At 45.1% G+C, this 20,497-nt stretch overlaps 1 protein-coding gene across 3 annotated transcripts in view; it reads left to right on the forward strand.

Annotated features, from left to right (window-relative positions):
- MMP24 (matrix metallopeptidase 24) overlaps window positions 1-18,975 on the forward strand; it is a 35,649-nt gene extending 16,674 nt beyond the window's left edge. For 2 of the 3 annotated variants that reach the window (XM_061375498.1, XM_061375500.1), the window contains 5 exons: window positions 3,761-3,922; window positions 13,969-14,183; window positions 15,345-15,483; window positions 16,393-16,659; window positions 17,797-18,975. In XM_061375498.1, coding sequence (XP_061231482.1) covers window positions 3,761-3,922; window positions 13,969-14,183; window positions 15,345-15,483; window positions 16,393-16,659; window positions 17,797-18,134 — 1,121 coding nt within the window. In that variant the 3' untranslated portion in view covers window positions 18,135-18,975. The remainder of the gene's footprint in view (window positions 1-3,760; window positions 3,923-13,968; window positions 14,184-15,344; window positions 15,484-16,392; window positions 16,660-17,796) is intronic. The other variant, XM_061375499.1, reaches the window with a different exon arrangement.
- The last annotated feature ends 1,522 nt before the right edge of the window (window positions 18,976-20,497 follow it).

Consider the following 20,497-nt stretch of genomic DNA (forward strand, 5'->3'; position numbering starts at 1 on the left):
ACACTTGTGAAAGACAGGGGAACATTTTTCAACAGTACACTCTTACTCCACTGAATGTCAGGCTGCTGAGCCAGCTGAAGCAGTCACGACTTCCCCTCTCTCTGGCTGCCCACTTTTTCCTCCATATCACTCAGACAGTTTTGGTCTCACCATTCCAGAAGAATGCTTTATATTTTTCTTGTGAATTTCTGCAGCAGATAGCCCTCGTATTCATAGCCATGGCAGATAAAGCATAGCTTGCAATGTGAATCAGGTCTGTAACACGGATAGCAGGTCTAGTTTGCACACAGTCTTTTTGAGGACAAACTACCCATCTTTGATGGTGATTGGTAACGAATGGGGTTCTGGAGGTCTTTGTCCTTTTGTAGTCACTTGATCTCATGGAGATCAATTTGTTAAGGTGGCTGTGGTCCAGTTTCTGTTATGAGTGCATATCACTCATTCTTCTTTCTCCAGTGAGCCTTCTTAAAGCACTTTTAAGAGTTTTCATGAAGTCTGTAAGAGGCATTGTACCAGTTACTACATTTACAACAACTACTGTTCATGAATAAAATGAAATCTGTATTTCTTCTTAACGTGTATTTTCTTCTTTTCTAGGTAGAATAGCTGTTTTCCACATCTCATTCGAATGCAAACAAATGGAAGAGCACTATCACCACTTCTTCAGGGTCTTTAGAAGATTGAAAAGCTTTTCTTGAGCAGAGCGTGTTTTGGAGGTGAATGGAGGAGTACAGACAAATCAGATGTTCTTCTGAGATGTTCTATGAGGTCTGAAGATGCAAGAACCAAGGCATAGCTTAGAGTAGCCCTAAAGCTTCTTTAAGTTGTGCTTGGGAAACAATTGCTTCTACATGGCTGTTGGAGAGGAAGGAATTGTTTTAGTATATTTAAAGCATGCTTAGTTCGCACCATCTTTTCTGTAATTATCCTAGGCCTGCTATTGTCACAGCCAATGATCCGACTTCTTCAGTATATTCTTTAATAAAATCTCAAAATTTAACCTTCATATGTCTTTTTAGTTATGTCTGAGTAAACTGCAGTACATAGATGTGTTAGCATGATGATACAGTTAATAAAGTATAGCACTAATATGACAAAGCTCAGAGATTCAGAGTTGCTTTTCTATTAGTAATCAGATACGCAATATTATGTGTACTTCTGTGGTCTTAGAGGCTCTGTCCTGGATTTATAGTCCACTGTGTTAGGTGCTCTACAAGAGTCTACCTACACTCATTGCAGCTGTATTTACAGGTGTTATGCTCAGGGATAAATATTGATAGTAATATTACAACATTGCTATAACAGTATTGCTGTGATCTGTTACTGTAAATGATAGGTGTTGGAGTGGGTTGAATGGCAGTTGGGTATCCTGTTATGCATTGAGTTAGTAAAGTAAGGGAAAGGTTTGTGTATGGATTTTCATAATTAAAATGAATGAAACTGTACATGAAGGCACATGCTAGGAGTTTCACAAAGAAAACCTCTCTCAAGATACCTGTTTCCTGATTTAACAGCCATTTTTCCAGCTGAAGATGAAAATTGAAGAAGCATGAGGGATGCAGTATATGACATAAATATACATAAATCTGTTTATCTGACTACAGTGTTCTCTGTGTTGTTGCAATAAAATCAGGTGTTTCTGACCTCTGCAGGGAACTGACCCCTCAAGAGAAATAGGATGATAAATCTAGAGGTGGGTGTTTGAGCATTTTGTGCTTACAAAAGGGTCTTGGATTTTTTTTCTTCTGTCTGCTCTTCCCATGAAATGTATGCTGTCCACTTACACCCTGAGAATGACTGAACTGCTTTCAGACTTGGGACCTTTTCTATAGTAGGGTGAAGAATTCAGATTACATGGGCACATGGGCAAGCTGGAAGGAAGAGAACAATGGATATGTTTGGGATAAGACTAGAACAAAAAAAGATGAGGGGCTGACACAGTGGTGAGACATTTTTGGCCAGGGCAGGAGGAAGAAGGAAAGGGAGCTGTGTCTGCTACTGCCTTCTACTGCCTTTCAGCAAGGGCTTGAAATGAGAAGCAACCACAGCTTTGAGAATCAAAGGAGCTTCATGCTTAATGCATCTTATACTATGATGTTGGACATTTTATTTACTTGATCTGCATACACCAAAGTTTTCAGCACCAGATGAGAAAAAATAAGGAAGTCCCCATTTGGATTTCCCAAATACAGGAATTCTGGAATTTTAATACAGTTATGGCTAAATTTTAGCCCACTTACAGTTTGGGACATGTGTATTTGGACATGTATTTGAAATGCATTTGTGTATTTTAACATATCTTGCATATACAGGTATTTACTCCCTTCAGCTCAAACACTTAGACAATTTAATTATGTTGGTGTGGTGCGTATGACCAGTTGAGCACTGTTTGTTACTGACTAGGTATCTTGAGATGCTGGCAAAGCACCCTGTTGAGGAAACTTGCAGACCTGAATCTACGTAGTCATGCTTTTGTGGGTAGTAGTAAAGAAACAAGTATTTAAAAAGTATAGATAGTTGTACATGAATTGCTGTTATAACTTCTGTCTTAAGAATTGCTCAGCTGTGTACACAAAACTGAGCTTTGTTACCTCTAAGATAGGTGCACTTTGGAGACACTGGAGATGCTGCAAAGCAGCTCCTGAGCTGCCACTGCCAACTGTTTTCTCCTGTGTCTTGGGTTTGCCTTGGCAAAAGAAGCAGAGAAGCCCAATTCAGGCAGAACTGAGGGCTCAGGCATTTTATTGACATGGGGAGACTCTTACATCTGTCCTTGTTGGCTGTGTCTTCATCCCTTACACAGCACTGCCTGTGTCACCTCCCATGACAAGGTGCCCTCATGAAGCAGGACATCCAGGGACCACACTAGATTAAGGAGATGAGGGTCCCAGATCCATGGCATTGAAGAGGAGTGTATGCCTGTAACATACAGTTGAAGGTACTCCTGCTTTGCACTTCCACCAGCTTTTGGGCCAGACAGGGCTCCTCAGCCCTTTCTGTTCTTGTCCGGAGCATGTCCCTTCTTTCTTCCTTTCTTCTTTTCCCCTCTGCCATTGGGATCCAACCTTTCCCTATGTGGCTCTGACTTCTCCAGGAGTATGCTACCTGTGCTTGCCTCCTCCCACAGACATGGCAGTGCCAGAAGTCCAGCAATATAAAAGCATGTTGAGAGGCATGTGCTAGAGGAGATGGGGTTGTCACAGGTACTACGCATTCTACGGTGGGTGCTATTCCTGGTGTTCTCTAGCCTTCCTTCTGCCTTGCTAGGTGCCTTACAGATTTCCCCTAGGATTTGGTGGTTCAGATCAGATCAGAGCATGGCTCTGATCAGAGCAAAGCTCCCTTCCCACCATGGCCCCCTGTTGAACTGAAGAGCAGCAGTGTGTGCACCTCTCTGGCAGCACTCAGAGGCAGTGGTGTTGGAGCAGCCAGTTTTGGTGGCCATTTTCTGTAAGCTCTCTGCACAAGAATCTACAGTTGGTATTCTTTCACTCCAGACAGTTGCCTGTTTTACCTGGTCTGAGGATGCTCATGATCACGGGTGGTCACGGGCTAGTAGCCCCCTGCCCATTCTGTGACTATGACTGTAAAAGTTGCACATACTTTCAGGACTAAAATCATCTGCAGGAGCTGGCCCTGGCACTGTGACCTGCTGTGCAATAGGATAGCAAAGCACTTGTAAAGCTTCTTGCTTTATGAGTGAGTGGGCTTGGGATTGCATCGGGCTTTGGACTAACCTGGCTGTGCCTTCCTTCCACAGGGAATGATCTCTTTCTGGTTGCAGTTCATGAGCTGGGACATGCGCTAGGTCTGGAACACTCCAATGATCCCAGTGCTATCATGGCTCCTTTCTACCAGTATATGGAAACACACAACTTCAAACTGCCCCAGGATGACCTCCAAGGAATTCAGAAAATCTATGGTGAGCAATGCTACCCAGTAATCTATTTACAATGAGCTTGAGTTCAGTGAGTATGTTACACAGACAGGAGACCTGCAAAATGCTTGTAGCTGGTGGGCTGGGTTTCCTGCTGTAGCTGAGTGAGGAGCTGCTTAAAGCCCTTGATCCATAGCCAGATGTCGGAGGACTCTCCTAGTGGCAATATCTTTACACAAGTCAGGATAACCACACCTCTGTGATCTTGCTGCTGCTCCATCCCTCACCATGTCTTCAGTATCAAGGAGCATTAGAAAGGAAAATCAAGCAATTGCTGTACCCAAAGGAAGTGCATTAGGAACAGCCAGGGCAAACAGAGGGGAGAAATGCAAGGAACATGGAACATCAAGGAAAGGTAAAAAGTATTTGTGCACTCTTTTTTTTTTTTTTTTTTTTCCATATATACAAGGTAGGGAATTAGGGAATGCTTCTTTTAATCTCCAGCTGAACATTGTTGTACGTGTGCCACAAAGATATGTGCTCAAGGTAAAGAGAGGAAAGAAGGCATAGAGAAAAGCATGGGGCTGGAGATGATGTGCTACCGTATGACGGGATCGTGGATACCAGGGTGTGGGGACAGGGACTTTGAGAGAATTCTTGGCTCAGGGAGACTCTGGGAGCAGAGGGGAATGCAGGTTTTAGGAGCCACAGTGAAGGGGAGGCTGAGCTAGAAGGTACTAATGGATGCACTCTGTGGCAGCCCATGGAAAACAGGTTTTGTCAAACATCCCTGGTTTCCTTCTTTGAGGAAAGTACAAATCTGACTAAGAGGTTAATAAATGTAGCATAGAACAACTATGCTATGTAGCTGTGCAACATCTGCAGCTACTTGACATGTGGAGTCAAATATTAGCTCCCAGTATCAGTCGAGCATGTATTATGTGAATTGGACCTAAAAACCCCCTTATAAGATGGTTGTCAGTGGGAAAGAGGGATTCCTGCTGGGATCAGTGGCAGACCTGGCACTAGTCAAGGTTTACATCAGTGATCTGTCAGTGCATTTTAAATTACTTGTCTAGGATTTGTGCCAAGACCTGTAAGGCTCTAAGCAGTACAGCAAGACTTCAAAGGTCTGAACTGCCAACTGTTTGAGTCTGGGGGTTGTTTGGTTTGGTTTGGGTTTTGTTGTTGGTCATTTTGGGGTTTTTTTTGTGGCTGGAGTGAGATTCATTTGTTCAAATGTAAATGCCTAAAGAAAATAAATCTCTTTCTGGGCTGGTTTCTTTGACTCTTGTCTGGACAACGGAGAAAATTCAAGCATTTGTAGAATGCAGTTCATCCTCAGTGTAAGGCAGATACCCAAGTAAGGTCCAACATTTAAAATAAGATGACTTTAAGTACACTCAGTGGGAGCTATCTCTTCCCATTAGTACAGCTGAAGATTTTCTCTTTATTGTTCATTGCCAGGATGAAGTTGCATGGCAATTGTCCTATGGTATCATTTAATTATGCATTCTTTAACATAGTACATACTCAGATACTCAGGATAACAGAGACTCTGGATGGTTTTGAAGGAAAGTGCTGGGGTAGTAAGTATTACATTTTTCATTAAATAATATACCTTTCAAAATACTGATTTTTGAAAGCTGCTGAAGTGTCTTTATGCTCCTTCTGGTTTGAAATGTTGATGTAGTTCCTGTGAACTTTGACTAATCAAGAAGAAAAAAAATAATTAAATTTATTGCTGTCAGTGCAGCTGCAATCAGGAAAAGGCTGCTGGTTTCTCTGTTTTCAGACACCTTTTGGAAAGGGAGCAGATGAGGAACTGACAGCCATGCTGCTTCACGTTTGTGTTTGAAGTCAATATTCAGCTGTGGCTCAGCTGGGGACCAGCACTCCCCCAGCACAGCTTGGGCAGGGACCCGGTGCCCCAGGCTGAGCTCAGCTGGGCCTCCAGTACCAGTTGAGGTACTGGGTGATGCTGGTCGGGGCCATTGAGACCTCATAGTGTCCTCAGGGCCCTGACAGTTTGTGAGAGCACTGTACAGCATCTTGTGCAGAACTATGACAGAGCAGAGGCTCAATACCATCCTGCCTGCCGCTTGGCAGCACCACCACTGCAGCTCCATTTATGTTTCACTTACGTAGTGACATTTAACTTTAGCCACATAGGATCATAGAATCACATACAGATTCACTGTATGCAATAGAATATACTTGGAGTTCTAATTCAGCTTGAAAAAAAGCAGTATGAATGAATTACTACCTAGTGCAGGTAGTAACTAGAAATTAATTTGTTGACTATCATAAATCACACAAGGCTCTTCTCCAACGCCTTTGGACTGGAGTAGACTGGGGATGATGTTAGTGGTTGTAGAAAAAAGTAGTCCTGCAGGGAGAAGAAGGAGTAGATTCTGCAGTAGGAGCTTTGATTCCCTATGTAAAGATTTTGGTCCTTAGCATAGAGGTACGGTCCAAACCCTAAAGGTTAGTTTAAAACTAGGTTTTACTCTTACAGTTCACAAAGAAAAGATGGAAAAAGCAGGTTATATTTCTCCCTGGAACTGGAGATACGAGAACAGATCTTTTCATCTGGGCTTCTTACAACTGAGAAGGGACAGCTGAAATATCCTTCTTGTACCTTTAGCAGGAACATTGAGCTAATGTGTTTTATTTCCACAGTGCCAACCTGCTTTGGCTTGGGAGTGTCAAAAGCCCATTTACCAGAGCACCTCTCCAAATATCAAAACCTCCTGCTTTCTTCCTGAGTTGACATTCTCTACAATGCAGCAGCCTCTGCTCGATATATATTATTTAGGAACCCACTATGCAAAATAAGTCATAGAGCCAGAGCCACTGCCTTGCCTGTAGCACCCTTATTAAAAAATAAATTCAACTAAAAGTTCCACTTTTTCATTCCTCTGAAGTTGTTAGAACAAACAACAAAGGCTCTACTAAAGCTGAAGTCCATTTTATCTCCTTCTTTTGAGAGTGATGCATTTCAAATTGGTTTTTTACATTGTATCTGTGTCTATGCATGAGAAAAGAAATATGTCGAAATCTGTCATACAGCAGTTTATTGAATTCACTTATTTTCTGCTGGATTTATTTCCAGACTCACTTAAAGAGCTAGTAGGTAATGCGAACTCTTGTTTGTGCTTCATGCTGGTTAGTATAAGGTCAGTGTTTAAAATGTTATTTCCGATTATGAGCTAAGGAAGAAAAGCCCAGCAGCTCACTGTGTGTGACACAGTGGACTGTAAGACAAGTGAGCAGTATTCCCATCTGCTGAAAAATGCTTCTTGTAGCCTGTTTCTTGACAAAATGGGGGAAGTAGCATGACTGTCCTTTACATGTGTTTCAGAGGGATATCTCCCACTGTACTTAATGTCCATGTCACAAGTGACAATCCCAGGAAGGAACATTCTATAGGATATCCTATCAAGGTGACTGCCTCTTTTAATTTTGCTAGTATTGAAGTCAGGGCAGCATGCAGCTACAGTGCAGATGGAGTGAGGAAACAAGCCATGGTCTTGTCACACAGCCTGAACTGATCATCCTTCAGCACTGGTTCTCCTGTTCTAAGTACATCCTGCTCTAAGTACTGTTTAGCAGCAGGTTGTAGAGCACCCTGTTATGTTAGGAGACTCTTCTGACATTGTGCCTGGGGAGCAGAGGGGCTGACATGATGTGCAGGAGAAGTTCATGTCCATATGGATGCTTGGATCTGTTAAACCAGGCCATTACCTTCAAGGCCCTTTCAGAGCCTGAGGTCACAAAGGGAAGGTCTGCTAACAACTCAAAGATAGACCAAATCATTAAGCCTGGAGACAACCTTAAGGGTCTGAGTCGTCTCAAATCTCACTGATGACATGTCAACCTTACACGTCTTGTCTTCAGCTCAACAGCTCCCACCCAGTGCACATGCTGCATCCCATGAGGGCTGAGGTCCAGCGTTGTCATGAAACTATACCAGCCCCTGCTCAAGGAGCTAGACAACACCATCTCTGACATCCAGGAACAGGGGATCAGCAGGGTACAGTGTCCATGAGCAAACAGCACCATCTGCCAGCCTCTTTACTCCTGTGCAGTAAGCACAGGTCTCAGCCTTCCTCACCTTTTCCCAGTGGCGGCCCACAGAGCAGTCCCAAATCCTTGTGACCTACATGTATGTATAGAGATGGCTTGTGGTGAAACAACAGAAAGACTTCATGCAAAATGCTCCACATGGTGACGCATTGTGAATGGGGCCATCAGAGCAAGCTTTGCTGTTGTGCAGGACCTGGAAATGTTAGGTATAGGCCTGTTTTCTTAAAATGTCATCTTGAACACGGGAAGAGAATAAAATAACCTCCAAGGCCTTATCTATAGAAGACTTTTGGATCCATGCCTTATGGTGCTGTGCTTGTAGGAGGGCAGGGGAAGGAAAATGCATGGCAGTAGGAGAGCTGGAGGTATCTGCCCCGGTGCCACATCCCTGGCATATTCCAGAGATACCAGACTCTCTCTATGTTGCGTCCCTTCATTTGCATCTTTCTTCCTGTCCAACTGCCTGTCTTCTTGGATTTGGCAGGAAATACCAGCGTCCACCTCTGTGTGTCTGCTGAGTCTCACCTGCCGTATGCCAGGTCTCCATTCCTGTTCCTTCAAGGAACAGGCAGGGAGTAACTGCCTGATTTCTGGTGCTGTCCTTGGTGTCCACCTGATGCCTGGAGGGCTCTGCAATGGGCACCCGTCTCCTAGGTGAACGCTCTGTCACCTGGGTGGCAGCTGGTCATTCAGAGAACACCTATCGAGAAGGGCTAAAGAAAGCCTTCCTGCCACGCAGTGATGTACAAGGACCTCAACTGTCCAACTGTTGGGTATGCTGCGGGTGCTGGGACTTGTTCTGCAGACTGCAGAGCACTGTGGCAAGGCTACCCAAACTTTCTGAAATAGCCAACTCATTTCACTGCTGAAGTTTAACCCCAGCAGTGCAAAGTACCCTGTGGACAGGTTTATCAAGTGAGCAAAGGAAATGAGTCCTTCCTGAACTCAGCTGTTGTGGATGGACTGTCTCTTGCGCCTGAGCTCATCTAATGTGAACAGGGACCACCCTTCCTCGGGCTGGAGCTTGCAGAACAGCCAGGTGGGTTTCTCTTACCCTCCCTGGCTCCTTTGGATTATACATTTTGATTTGAAACTGAGGAGCCTTTCCTGTGTGCCTGGATAGCTGATACCATCCTGCAGAAACATGCAGGCAGCTCAGCCTTTGACAACCAAAAAACCCCTCTGTGTTATTCAAAAGCCTAAGTGCCTGCCTGTAGTCTGGATGGTAGTTTTATTCCTGGAGTGAATAGCGAGAAGATAAAGATGAGCCTTTGTTTGCAGGTGGAATGTTATCCCTCCTGGTGTGAAACAAAGGGCATCCCCTGCACTGGCAGGCTTGGAGAGCTGCCTGGCTCAGGCAGGCCTGGCTGTGATGGATGCTGAGCCATGCAGGGTGCTGAGCCTCCAGGCAGGTGTTGTGCAGTTGAGGGAACACTCTGTCCATAGGCAGGAGGACAGTACGATTATTTTTTGTCCTCAACTATCGACACAGTGTCTCCTAAATGCCTCCTCTCTCTGTGTTATCTTCACAGGTCACCTTGGTATTCAGATGGTCTGCGACCGAGGAAGCATGAAGGGAGGAGGCTAAGTGCCAGTGGCGGAAGTCACACTCTGAAGGTGATCTGCTGTGACCCAAAAGCTTTTTGACATTCTTTGCCTTGGTTGTGATAGAGAGGAAGAAAATCTTCTTCTTCACACAGTGTCTTAAAGTCCAGCAAGTTTCTTCCCTCCGACATGTAGAGTTTCCAGCTCCGTGAGGTTTCTTACCTGCTTCCCGTGTGGAAGTGGCTGCAGGCTTAGCCCTGGGGGTGGGTTTGGCTCCAGTGCTGGGATGACATGCAGTAACAAGGTGACTGGCTGCAGGCCCAGTTGCAAATCCATGCAACAGCCTCTCTCATTTAATTTTTTTCTCGGTGAGATTTGCTCTGACTGGTTCTTTGAAGTTGCTTGGAAATACAGTGACAGAGGCTGTGATCTGTGTGTGATTTGCTTGGGTAGTTATGTCAGTGGTGGGTGTAATCAGTTCCCGTAATAAATACCAAGGTGCTATCATCTCTCAAGTAACTCTTTGTTCACATGGTCATCTCTGCTGCTTCGAAATCTGTTATATCCTGCCTTTAGCCATCTGTTTCGGAGTCAGGTTACTGTGATGAGAGTCTGAAAATAGTAATGAGTGCCAAGCTGTATAGGGTCTGTTCATTCTGCTTTCATGCCAGGTTGTGCTCTCAAGTGGTTTAGGTCTTACAAGATAGCATCTTTCTTCAGCAAGTGGACAGGCTGTGCTTCCGCTTTCCATACCGCTAACTGTAGGCTAAATTCTGGCTGCCTAGCACTTGGACCCAAGGATTTTCATGTTGTGTATGTGCTCCTCTGCTCTTTGCACATGTAGGATTACCTTCCCCGTTTATCTGCAAGTCCACCCTAACTCAGTGACAAAGTGAAGGCAGCAATTAAAAATTAAAATGCAATTTGTATAACCACAAGAGGAGATAGGACTTCAATCAGGAGAAATTAGAAGGCCCAGAATGCATAAAACCAAGAAGAGAAGTGAAAGATAGCAGGGGAAAATCCATGGCTTGCAGGGAAAGACAGAAAGAGGAATATTTTGATGGAAATGATGAAGTCAGCATCCGAGCAAGTTGCAGTACCAGCTGCAGAACGTTTGGGAAGCCCTTTCAGTACTGGGAGCCTCCTTCAGAGCAGTGCACCAGCACTAGTGTGGCCGTTGCAAGGAGTGAGCACATAGGGTGGCCCAGCTTCTGTTGTTGGTCCTAATTTGTAACTTCTTTCCACTGTTGTAGGAAACGTTTCATTTAATGCCAGTCTCCACTTCCCCTGAATCATTGCTGACCTGCACCATCCTGACCACAGTGTGTACAAGTGCTTCTGCCTTGCAAGTTTACTGCATTCTGTTCCAGTGGCATCTTGGGGCTAATTAAAACTTTTACATCAGTCCCTTAGGTTGCAGGTGCTATTTTAACTTTCCTCTTCTCTACAGAAGACTCTGACAGACTTTGGGCCCATAAGATGGATGAGAGAGTTGAAGCTGACTGCTGTCCTGCAGCAGGGGCAGGGCAGGCTGTGACCTGGGTTACGAATGGTTCTCACTTATGTAGAGAGAATGAATTTTTCATAACTCAGATCAGGCATGATGTTAAATTTCTAGTTTATGACTACAGTACTGTCATCCCTATTCTGCACCTTACTGTCAAATCCTATGTGTCTGTGACTCATCAGACACATCCATCACCATTTTCTTCAGATACTATCCTGTCTCACCCTTTTTCCCTTTTAAAAAAAAATCAATGTCATGTCCTTGTTTTACTGCTCATGGTCATCTCTATACACCTTTCTCACTGCTATCTTCTCAAAGTGTCGAGTTTAGGGGTTGTTATTTCTGGAAAACCAGAGCTGCTGTTAATTTGAGTATCTCTGTTTGCTGTGTCTGAGAAGCACAACTGCCCTGAATTGGCAGTCAGTCCCTTTCGTGCTCTGCCTTTCCAGCAAGCAGTTTGAATCTGTGACACACAGTGACTTTTTGGGTCCCTCCCAGACAATCCCCTCTAACAGCAGGTGTGCCTCTCTGCACTGCAGATCACTGTACATCTCACTCTGTTTAAAGGCAATAATGCTCCTTGGAATCCTCCTTGCAATCGTGATGTGAATTTGCTTCTGGCTGCCTCTCACAACACAGCAATCTCTCCTGTGCTGGAACTGGTGGCTGTCTTATGCATACTACCAAACAGCTGTCTGATGGAGTTGCTCCACTGTCAATTAAGCTGACCACCAAAGAGGCTTTTCTGATCCATGTGCGGCAACAGAAATGCATCTCTGAGTTGGTCGGTGCATGGAGTTAGCATCTTGCAAAGGAGAGGGAATGAACAGCACTGCTCTTGTGCTTCTGTAGCAACATGCTATAGTCTCTTTTAGAAGGGTGATCCTTGTGTCAGTCTGTTGGCAGGGGAATCCTGTCATGTAGGACATATAATAGATTTTTTTCAATGTTACTTACAAACACATCCACTCAAAGCCGTGTGATTGGCAGCACAAGAGTAAAAGGGTCATGCTGTTTAATGAGATCTGTAGTGTGCAGTAAGTAATTGCTTATTGCTTCCTTGCTTAGGTCCCAGTCAAGACTTACCTTTCCTTAATGCAAGTATTTCCTACCTTCAAGTATGTTAATTGCTGCTTTTCAGACTTCATTTATTCAAGAGCTGTAACTGGCACCAAGTGCCGTTTTTCACAGCCAGAGCGGGTTACTAGTTTCTTACTCCTTTAATTTACTAAAGCAGGAGCTGGACACTGCTCCCACATCCCATCTGAGCAAACCAGAACCCTGTCTTTCTTTGCGTAAGATCTGTCTGGGACCTCTTTCCCCATTACCATCCTTTCCTGTGCAGCCTATCCCAGTGTACCAACTCAGTCCTACTTCCATAGAGCTTTCCAACCTTAATCAGTAGAACCTGCTAGCCTGCTGCTTGCTGGAGGAGGTGCCTTGGCACAGCCCATGTGCTTCTCACCACAGTGAGTTGCCTATTGCTGTATTAGCAAATGATGTCTGTGGCTGCTAGCAAGAATGATACTAGCACATCTGTAGATACAACAGCATTTAGGGATGGTGTTAAGTAAATAGAATGCTGAGGACTTGACCCCCACTCTATGCTGGAGGGGGCTGGTTACTGTGAATTAGCTCTGGCTGTGCCCTGTGATGTCTGCAGCTGCAGACGTGCTCCAGAAGTGCATCTTCAAGTTTAGCTTTGTCCAAAAACAATGCATTTCATGAACTGCAGTGTGACTCAAAGCACAGCAATTGCAAATGGTGGAGCATGCAAAAGCACACTCCTGAGCTGAACTGAAACCCCAGTGCAGATGCACCCATGTTGCCTGGTTAACAAGGGCTCTGACCCTGCTGCTCCTGTGTTAGGCAGTGTCTGCAGACCTTTGGTGAACACCATTTGGGGAAGGTTCAGAGATCACCAGCAGGAGCAATATCACAATTTGGGAATTTTATTTAGAAGATCCTTATGGTCTGCTAAGATACTGGGCACTGAACAGCTAAGAGTGGAGGGGGATGAGAACTACACAGTATTGAAACAACGATCCATGCAAATAAATGATCAAATCCCATTTGATTACTTCAGACATAAAACTTGGTAAAATCTCTTGCTTCCAGTAGCCTTCTGCTTAGTGCCATGTTAAACTGTGACCTTCTCAGAGAAGCAGCAAGAAATCTGTGACATTCTTAATGAGATTGGTCCAGATTTTTTCACTAACTTGGTGAAATCTTCCTATGGCAGAGTTGGTTTAAAAACACAGCTCTGCTTCAAGTCACTTGTGTTTTTATTACTCTTTATATCCTTCAGCCTTGTCAGCTCTCAAAGCTGATCTGGGGAAGGATCAAAAGGCAACATGTGAGTCAGAACATGGTCCTTTATCAAAGCTGTTTATCAGTTCCCATAGTGTTCTGAAAGCAAAGATTAGGGACTAAACTGCAGTAAAGGAATTGCTTTCTTATTTCTGAATTCCCTTGTAGTTCCCCTTAGATGATAGCATTGGTTTCACACCCTAACGTTTTCCAGATTTTGCTTGGGTTCTAGTTTGGGGTGTTTTTTGGTGGTTTGGTTTTTTGTGTGTGTTTTGGTTGTTTAGGTTTTTTAATGGTCTACTAAAGGTTTCTATTCAAGGGTTATTTATAACCTTTCATTTCAGTTGGGAACATGATTGGTGTGGCTGCTCCTTCCTTTTAGCTCCAGCCTCCTTGGGAAGACCTACAGAAACACTGGCTCTTCTTCAGCTCTTATTGCTCATCTGTTTTGGGACATATTTCACGTGTGGATGCATCTTGTTCTATTCCCCATTTCTAGGGAATGAGCTCTGCATAAGGAGTGTGTAAATTCCTCGCCAAGCTCTTCCTCCAGCCTGTTGCCTTTTGAAAGCTACAAGGGGAGCACAGAAAATCCAAATGTTTCCGCTTTGCTGAACATTTTTCTTTTCACTTCTAGGTCCTCCTGTTGAGCCCCTGGAGCCAACCAGGCCTTTACCAACTCTTCCTGTTCGCAGAATTCACTCCACTTCGGAAAGGAAACACGAGAGACAACCAAGACCTCCTAGTCCTCCTCTGGGTGATAGGCCGTCTCCTCCTGGCTCGAAACCGAACATCTGTGATGGCAACTTTAACACCGTGGCTCTCTTTAGAGGAGAAATGTTTGTTTTCAAGGTACTAAGAACTCCTGCTTACCCATGAGTCTGTCTTTAGATTTATTGATGGAAAAGATTAGTAGAAGTACAAGGTATTAAGATTTGAAATGTCTGTGGAAATAGCTCTGTTCCTCTGAGGTTGCTGAAAGAGCAGTATTAAAAAGACTAATAGATTGGCTCTGTAACATTTGGAAACAGTGCCTGATGGGATTCCCAAAACACCCAGGCAGCCTGTGCACCAGAATGTGAACTAGATGCACTGGCAGAGAATTCAGACACTGTCAAGCTCAGAGAGCGGCCACCTGTAAAGCCAGAAAAGAATACCAGTATCTAACCAGAGACTGAGCCTCATTGCCTCCAGAGATGACATGTGTGGAACCTGGGGCTTCAGGGAGCACTTGGCTTACCTGAGGAGTTTGAGTCAACCTTGCTTGTAAAATACAGGCAGGGAGGAAGGAGAGGCTTCATTCAGTAACCCACTTTAGAGTGCCTCGAACATGGCAATAGTGGTGGCTTTCACTCTGCCCATTGGTGTGAATGTGGAGAGGGATATGTTGAAGGTCGTGAAATGAACAGACCACATCAGTTGGAGAAAAAGCCTGAATTGAAAGTAGTTGAAGGCTGGGACAGTGTCTGCGAGAAGCCTCACAGGCCCTGTCCTGCTCTTACTCATCCTTGAGCATCCATTGTGGCTTTAACTGATGATCTCAGAGGCTTATTTAATAACTCCTTTGTGCCTTTGGACATTGTGTGCATCACACAGTCCCAAGTAATGTTAAGGCTGTGTGGCTCTCCTGGGGTCTGATAGCAGAGCACCAGTTGTACCAGGACCCGTGATACCTCAGTAATGAGACATGCAGGGAGGTCACTTACAGACGAGTTCATAACACTTACAGCTGTGGACTTGCTTCCCCCTGCTCCTTTTTCCTCTCCTTCTTTCCACCATTTTTCACAGCACCAGCAATCAACTTCTCACCCTTTTGGCTGCCATCTTCCCCATGGAGCGCTTCCCTCACTGGGGCAGTGTTGGGCTGGGTTGGAGCTGTCACCTGAACCGGGACTTCTGCTTTTAATGGTTGTGGGGCCTGGGCAGGGATTAGCAATGCTTGGTGCTGGATGCTCAGCCTGGTTTGACTGCAAGATAAAACACTCAGTCTGAAGAGGCTTCTGGTTTTCTCAGGATCGCTGGTTCTGGCGGCTGCGCAACAACCGGGTGCAGGAGGGGTATCCCATGCAAATCGAGCAGTTCTGGAAGGGCCTCCCTGCAAAGATTGATGCAGCCTATGAGCGCTCTGATGGCAAATTCGTATTCTTCAAAGGTACAGTACATTTCAGTACCAGCCTCCCTTGTCTGCCCCACATCACACCCTTACGGCATGAAGCTGGGGAAAAGAGGTACGCTGCATCCTTGTCCTTTTCCACGGGGATGCTTCAAGCAGCCATTGTTAAAATATAGTTTAGCATGGGCTGGCCTTGCCAGGACAATCTCTGTATAGAGCTAATATAGATTAGTGGAAGTTGGCTTCCATATGATAACAAGAAATAGCTCCTATTACCCAGGGAGTGATAGGCAGGATAGTCTGGAGTCTCCTGCCTGTTTCCTTGAACATGTTTTGGCGAGGCATTAAGGCCTCTCTGGGTACAGGACATTCCCAAACCACATTTCTGGACAAGTGTCTCCTAAAGAGACAAAATGTCCAACCTTACGCTGGGGCCCACATTAGCTCCCTGCATTGTGACAGTGTCTGAACAGGGTCCTGTAAATCGAGAGCAAGTTGTAAGCAAGGAGGAGGGGCCCTGTACAAAACCACAGTAGCTTGTCTTCCCCATTTATGTCTGCAGCTTCAATCCCTCAGCTCAAAAACTGTATTAAAACTTGAGGTGGCCCAGAGAAAGGCAACAGAAATGATCAAAAAGTGTGGGTTGACATCCTGCAAGGAGCTCCTCAGCCTCTATGAAGAATGACAAAGACAGGGTGTGAAGGAAGTCTCTGAAATGACTGGTCTGGAGAAGGTTAACATCCCTTCCAAAGCAAGAGCTGAGAAGCAGCAAATGAAATCAGGAAGGTTTCAGGTTCGAAATGAAGAGGAGGAGCAGGTTTTTCACATAATACACTTAAGCCTGGAAGTCCTCACAGGCTGTGCTTCATTGTGGCTAGCCTACATTTAGCTCATTCAGATACTAATTAGGCAAATCTGTTTGTTGTTTGTGTCCCCATTCACCTCCAGGAGATAAATACTGGGTCTTCAAAGAAGTGACAGCAGAGCCGGGCTACCCACACAGTCTGGTGGAGCTGGGGAGCTGCCTGCCCCGGGAGGGCATCGACACAGCCCTGCGCTGGGAGCCCGTTGGCAAAACGTACTTCTTCAAAGGGGACAGGTACTGGAGGTACAACGAGGACAAGAGAGCAACGGACCCAGGATACCCAAAGCCCATCACCGTGTGGAGAGGAATCCCTCAGGCTCCACAGGGAGCTTTTATCAGCAAAGAAGGCTGTATGTATCTGCAGTCATTACTCCTGTTAGATCTGGGATAGCTTGTCTACCCTGGGAGCCGGGTAGCTGGATTTGGGGTGTGTGAAATAGGAATCAGGTCTCAGATGTCCTAGGGTCACAGTGGCACTGCAGGCACCGACAGTCTGAGAGCCTCCCTGAACCTCACCCTAACCCATGTACCTCCTCAGCTGCTGAACTGTGTTATCCTAATGCCGTTTCTGGGGCTGGGAAGCAGAATTGTTTAAGTTTTGCTGCCACAACAGCCCCTATCCAAGTTTTCATGGGCTGTGATTACAATGATGCTGGATCTTACATTTTCCTCCTAGTTTCTTACCTGTAGCTCAGTCACTGTCACAGGCTCCAACCTGCCTGATGTACTTTGCAGCCATTCTCTGAGGAGGGGGTTGGACCTCCAGAGGCTCCTTCCAGCACATTTCTTTCTCTGATTTGAAGATTCCTTCCTCCTCTTCCACTTGGGGAAAGAACTTACAGAAGGGGCTTGTGCCATTGAGGCTGTGTTTAAATCTGGGGCTGTGGGGCTGGGTTGGAGGAGTGCACTGAGAGCTGAGCTGGAGGATGGATGCAGGAGACCCAGCACTTCCACCACTGTTCCATTTGCCTTTTTTTTCCCTAATCACTTGAGAGGGATTAGAAAAGGAGACATCTGGGTACTTCAGGCAACACAGCATAAACCATCAGCCTTTTATTAGCAGTAGCACAAGAGTGCTTCTTAACAAATGCCGCATCTCCTGGATTCTGTGGCCAAAAGGACTCACTCAGTCTTATTTCATACTGAGAGATGCTTTAGTGAAAAATAACTCACTGCAGAACATACTTCAAAGTTAGTTGGGGTTTTTGTATTCAGTTTGTCTTGGCCAGGGGGATTAGTGCTCTGTGGGCAGCACTGCACCCACAAGCCAGGGTTATGGCTTCTCCTTTAAATCCCAGCTCCAAAACCACCTTCACTGTTCAGTGGTTTTGGGGTGCTCTGGAATCCAAAATCCCCAAACCTGGCTGTGTTTTATCAGTGCAGGCAGCCACCTGCAGCCTCCCAGGCTGTCTGTGTCTCCTCACACAAGCACAGCTTACCCAGCTGGAAATGGTGTGGTGAGAAATCCTCTCTGTTTTGTCTCCTAGTTTATACCTACTTCTACAAAGGGAAGGAATACTGGAAGTTCGATAACCAGCAGCTGACTGTGGAGCCAGGCTACCCCAGGTCAATCCTCAAAGACTGGATGGGCTGTAACCAGAAGGATGTTGAACGAAGCAAAGACAGACGCCTCCCCCACGACGACGTGGACATTATGGTGACAATAAATGATGTGCCTAGCACTGTAAATGCAATCGCAGTCGTGATCCCTTGCATTTTGTCTCTGTGTATCCTTGTCTTGGTATACACGATCTTCCAGTTTAAAAACAAAGAGGTGCAGCAAAATGTTGTGTATTACAAAAGACCTGTCCAGGAATGGGTATGACACAGCCCGCTGCACGTTTTCAACTCATGGAACTGGTGAGGACTATGGACAAAAAAAAAAGAAAAAAAAAAGAAAAAAAAAAAGAAGAAATAAAGCCTACAAACAAAACTACTTCAGTGACAAGTTTTGGACAGCCTGGGACTGAAATAAGCAGGAAAACTGGAAAAGCTACAGGCAGCCTTGCAGTGTGGAGCCTCTTTCCTTCTTACTGCCTCAGTTGCGTGTCAGTCTTGGTGTGCCATCTTCCACAGGCTCACTCTGCTAACATCAGAGTCTTCAAGACGGGTTTCAACTGACCTGGGAAACTTCCTTCAGTTCCCTGCACCAGTGCTCCCTGTTAAACCCAGCATTCTCCAGTGTAGCTAAACCACCTCTGAACAGAACCATTTTTTTAATAGCTGTCTCATAATGAATGAAGATCATGAATTCTATGAACAGGAACAATTCAGTATCGTTACGCAGAAGACATTCTGATGCTGAACCATTCTAAAAGATCTTAGTTTATTACAGAATCCAGGGAATGACCTGGATACGATTTTCCAATACCTGCTGGTCAGATGTTTTGTACATTCATAACTAAGCAACGCTGCCACTCAGCACAGTGCATGAGGAACCACTAAGCACTCGAAGAGGTAAAGGAGTGCAGAGCAGAAGCTCAAGAAGCACCAAACCAGCCACCTGGCAACATCAAGCCCTAGACTGGGACAATCTGAAGACAAAGTAATTGGGTCTAAATCATGGGAATTCATGGTTTTGTGTTGGGAGCCATTCATGAAAGAAATATTTAAATGTCACATGATGTTGTTTTAAGCTCCCATCAGCAAGAAACAATAAACCAACAGTTACAGATACGCTGACAAACATGTATAGACGTACCCTGCACTCTGCCCCTGTTACAATGCTGGGAAAAGATGAATTGTTGTTACGTGGCATGTGTAACTAGATTGTGGAATTTGTATGTTGGGTTTCAGGAGAATGGAAATGTTTGTTTGGAGTGGGATCATGATGTAACAATTAGGCCTGTTTGTAAAACTAAATCCAATCCCTGTAGATGTCACAAACATTGTATGCCTTCAGAACTTTTGGGTTTTGCTCACTTCTTCACAGGCAAGTGTACGGCAAGGCCCAAAGGCAGCGTGCCCTGCAGCAGAACAAGGTCAGCACTAGCTGCATTTGGCAGAGACATAAAACCCAGGTAAAAGCTAGATAAATACCTGAACTTTCGGCTAGTAAGTCCTCACAAGTCTCTTCTACAACTGTACCTTCTGCTTATCCCTCTTACAGTTGTGACTGGTTTAGGATGTTGTATCCTAGCCACAAATTTGGTCCATTTTGTTGTTGATATTGGTACTTCTACCATGTTAAAGAGGGGAGGAAAAGTTTCTTGCAGTGCAGTGTACTGGGGAAGTTCAGACCTGCATGGAAGTGCCATTCCTTTAAGCACAGGAACTGCTTTTCACGCTCCCTGGAAGGTGATTAGCGTGAGCCCTCTGCCTACAACTGAACTGTGTGCAAGAAGTGCAATGCACAGAATGTCCAGTTGGTGTAGCAAAGGTGCAGCTTTAGAATGGCAGCTGTGAAAAACACCCCAGGCATGACAAACGTGCTCAAAATGTTCCTAATTCCAATGATGAGGAATGAAGCAGCAGAAAAATCATTAGCATTCTGAGTTTCCACCTAGTGCTCAACTATTGCTATGGTGAAGCAAGATAGACAAATAAGAGACTTCTAGTGAAGCCCATTAGGACTGCATAACGTGGTTTCAAACTGTATTTTGTCCTTCATAACTTGATTTCCATAGCCAAGCTGTTTATTGTGTTTATACATTAAAAACTAGTATTACAAACGTATTACAAACTAAGTGAGGAGCTATACATGCAAAACTTTGAATTTTAGTGAAAAAAGTGACAATGTCTCATGATGGGTGAAGGAGTGCAAAGGACCAAATGAAATCGGAGCTACTAATTAGACACCCCCCCCACACATGCTACTCCGTCATTGCTATGTGTACTATGTTTGTGGTAGAATGCACACTCTGAATGCCACAGCCACATGGCACATCCAGCTCATCTGTACGCTGCCATCTCTTCTGGGACTGTGACAGCCCAAACCTTTGAGCAACTTCCAACAGCCATCATTAAAAAACAAACGTTACTACAACCTAGAGAATGTCTGGTTTGGTTTGTGTCTGGCTTTCCTCCTGCCCAGGGGTAGACTTTTTGCTCAGTTACAAGTGGTACACACAGCACAACACCCAGGGCTGCAGCAAGCGGAGCTGATTCCTGTGAGCTGTGTGGTGCTCTGCAGAGCCCAGGCTCCCTGCTGCAGCAAGGCAAGCTGCCTGCCCTGCACTGCCAAACCCA

Source organism: Neopsephotus bourkii, unplaced genomic scaffold (assembly GCF_033783945.1).
Source record: "Neopsephotus bourkii isolate Nb327-2 ecotype Australia unplaced genomic scaffold, CSIRO-AGI_Nbou_v1 NB_1663, whole genome shotgun sequence".
NCBI classification, from domain to species: Eukaryota; Metazoa; Chordata; class Aves; order Psittaciformes; family Psittacidae; genus Neopsephotus; species Neopsephotus bourkii.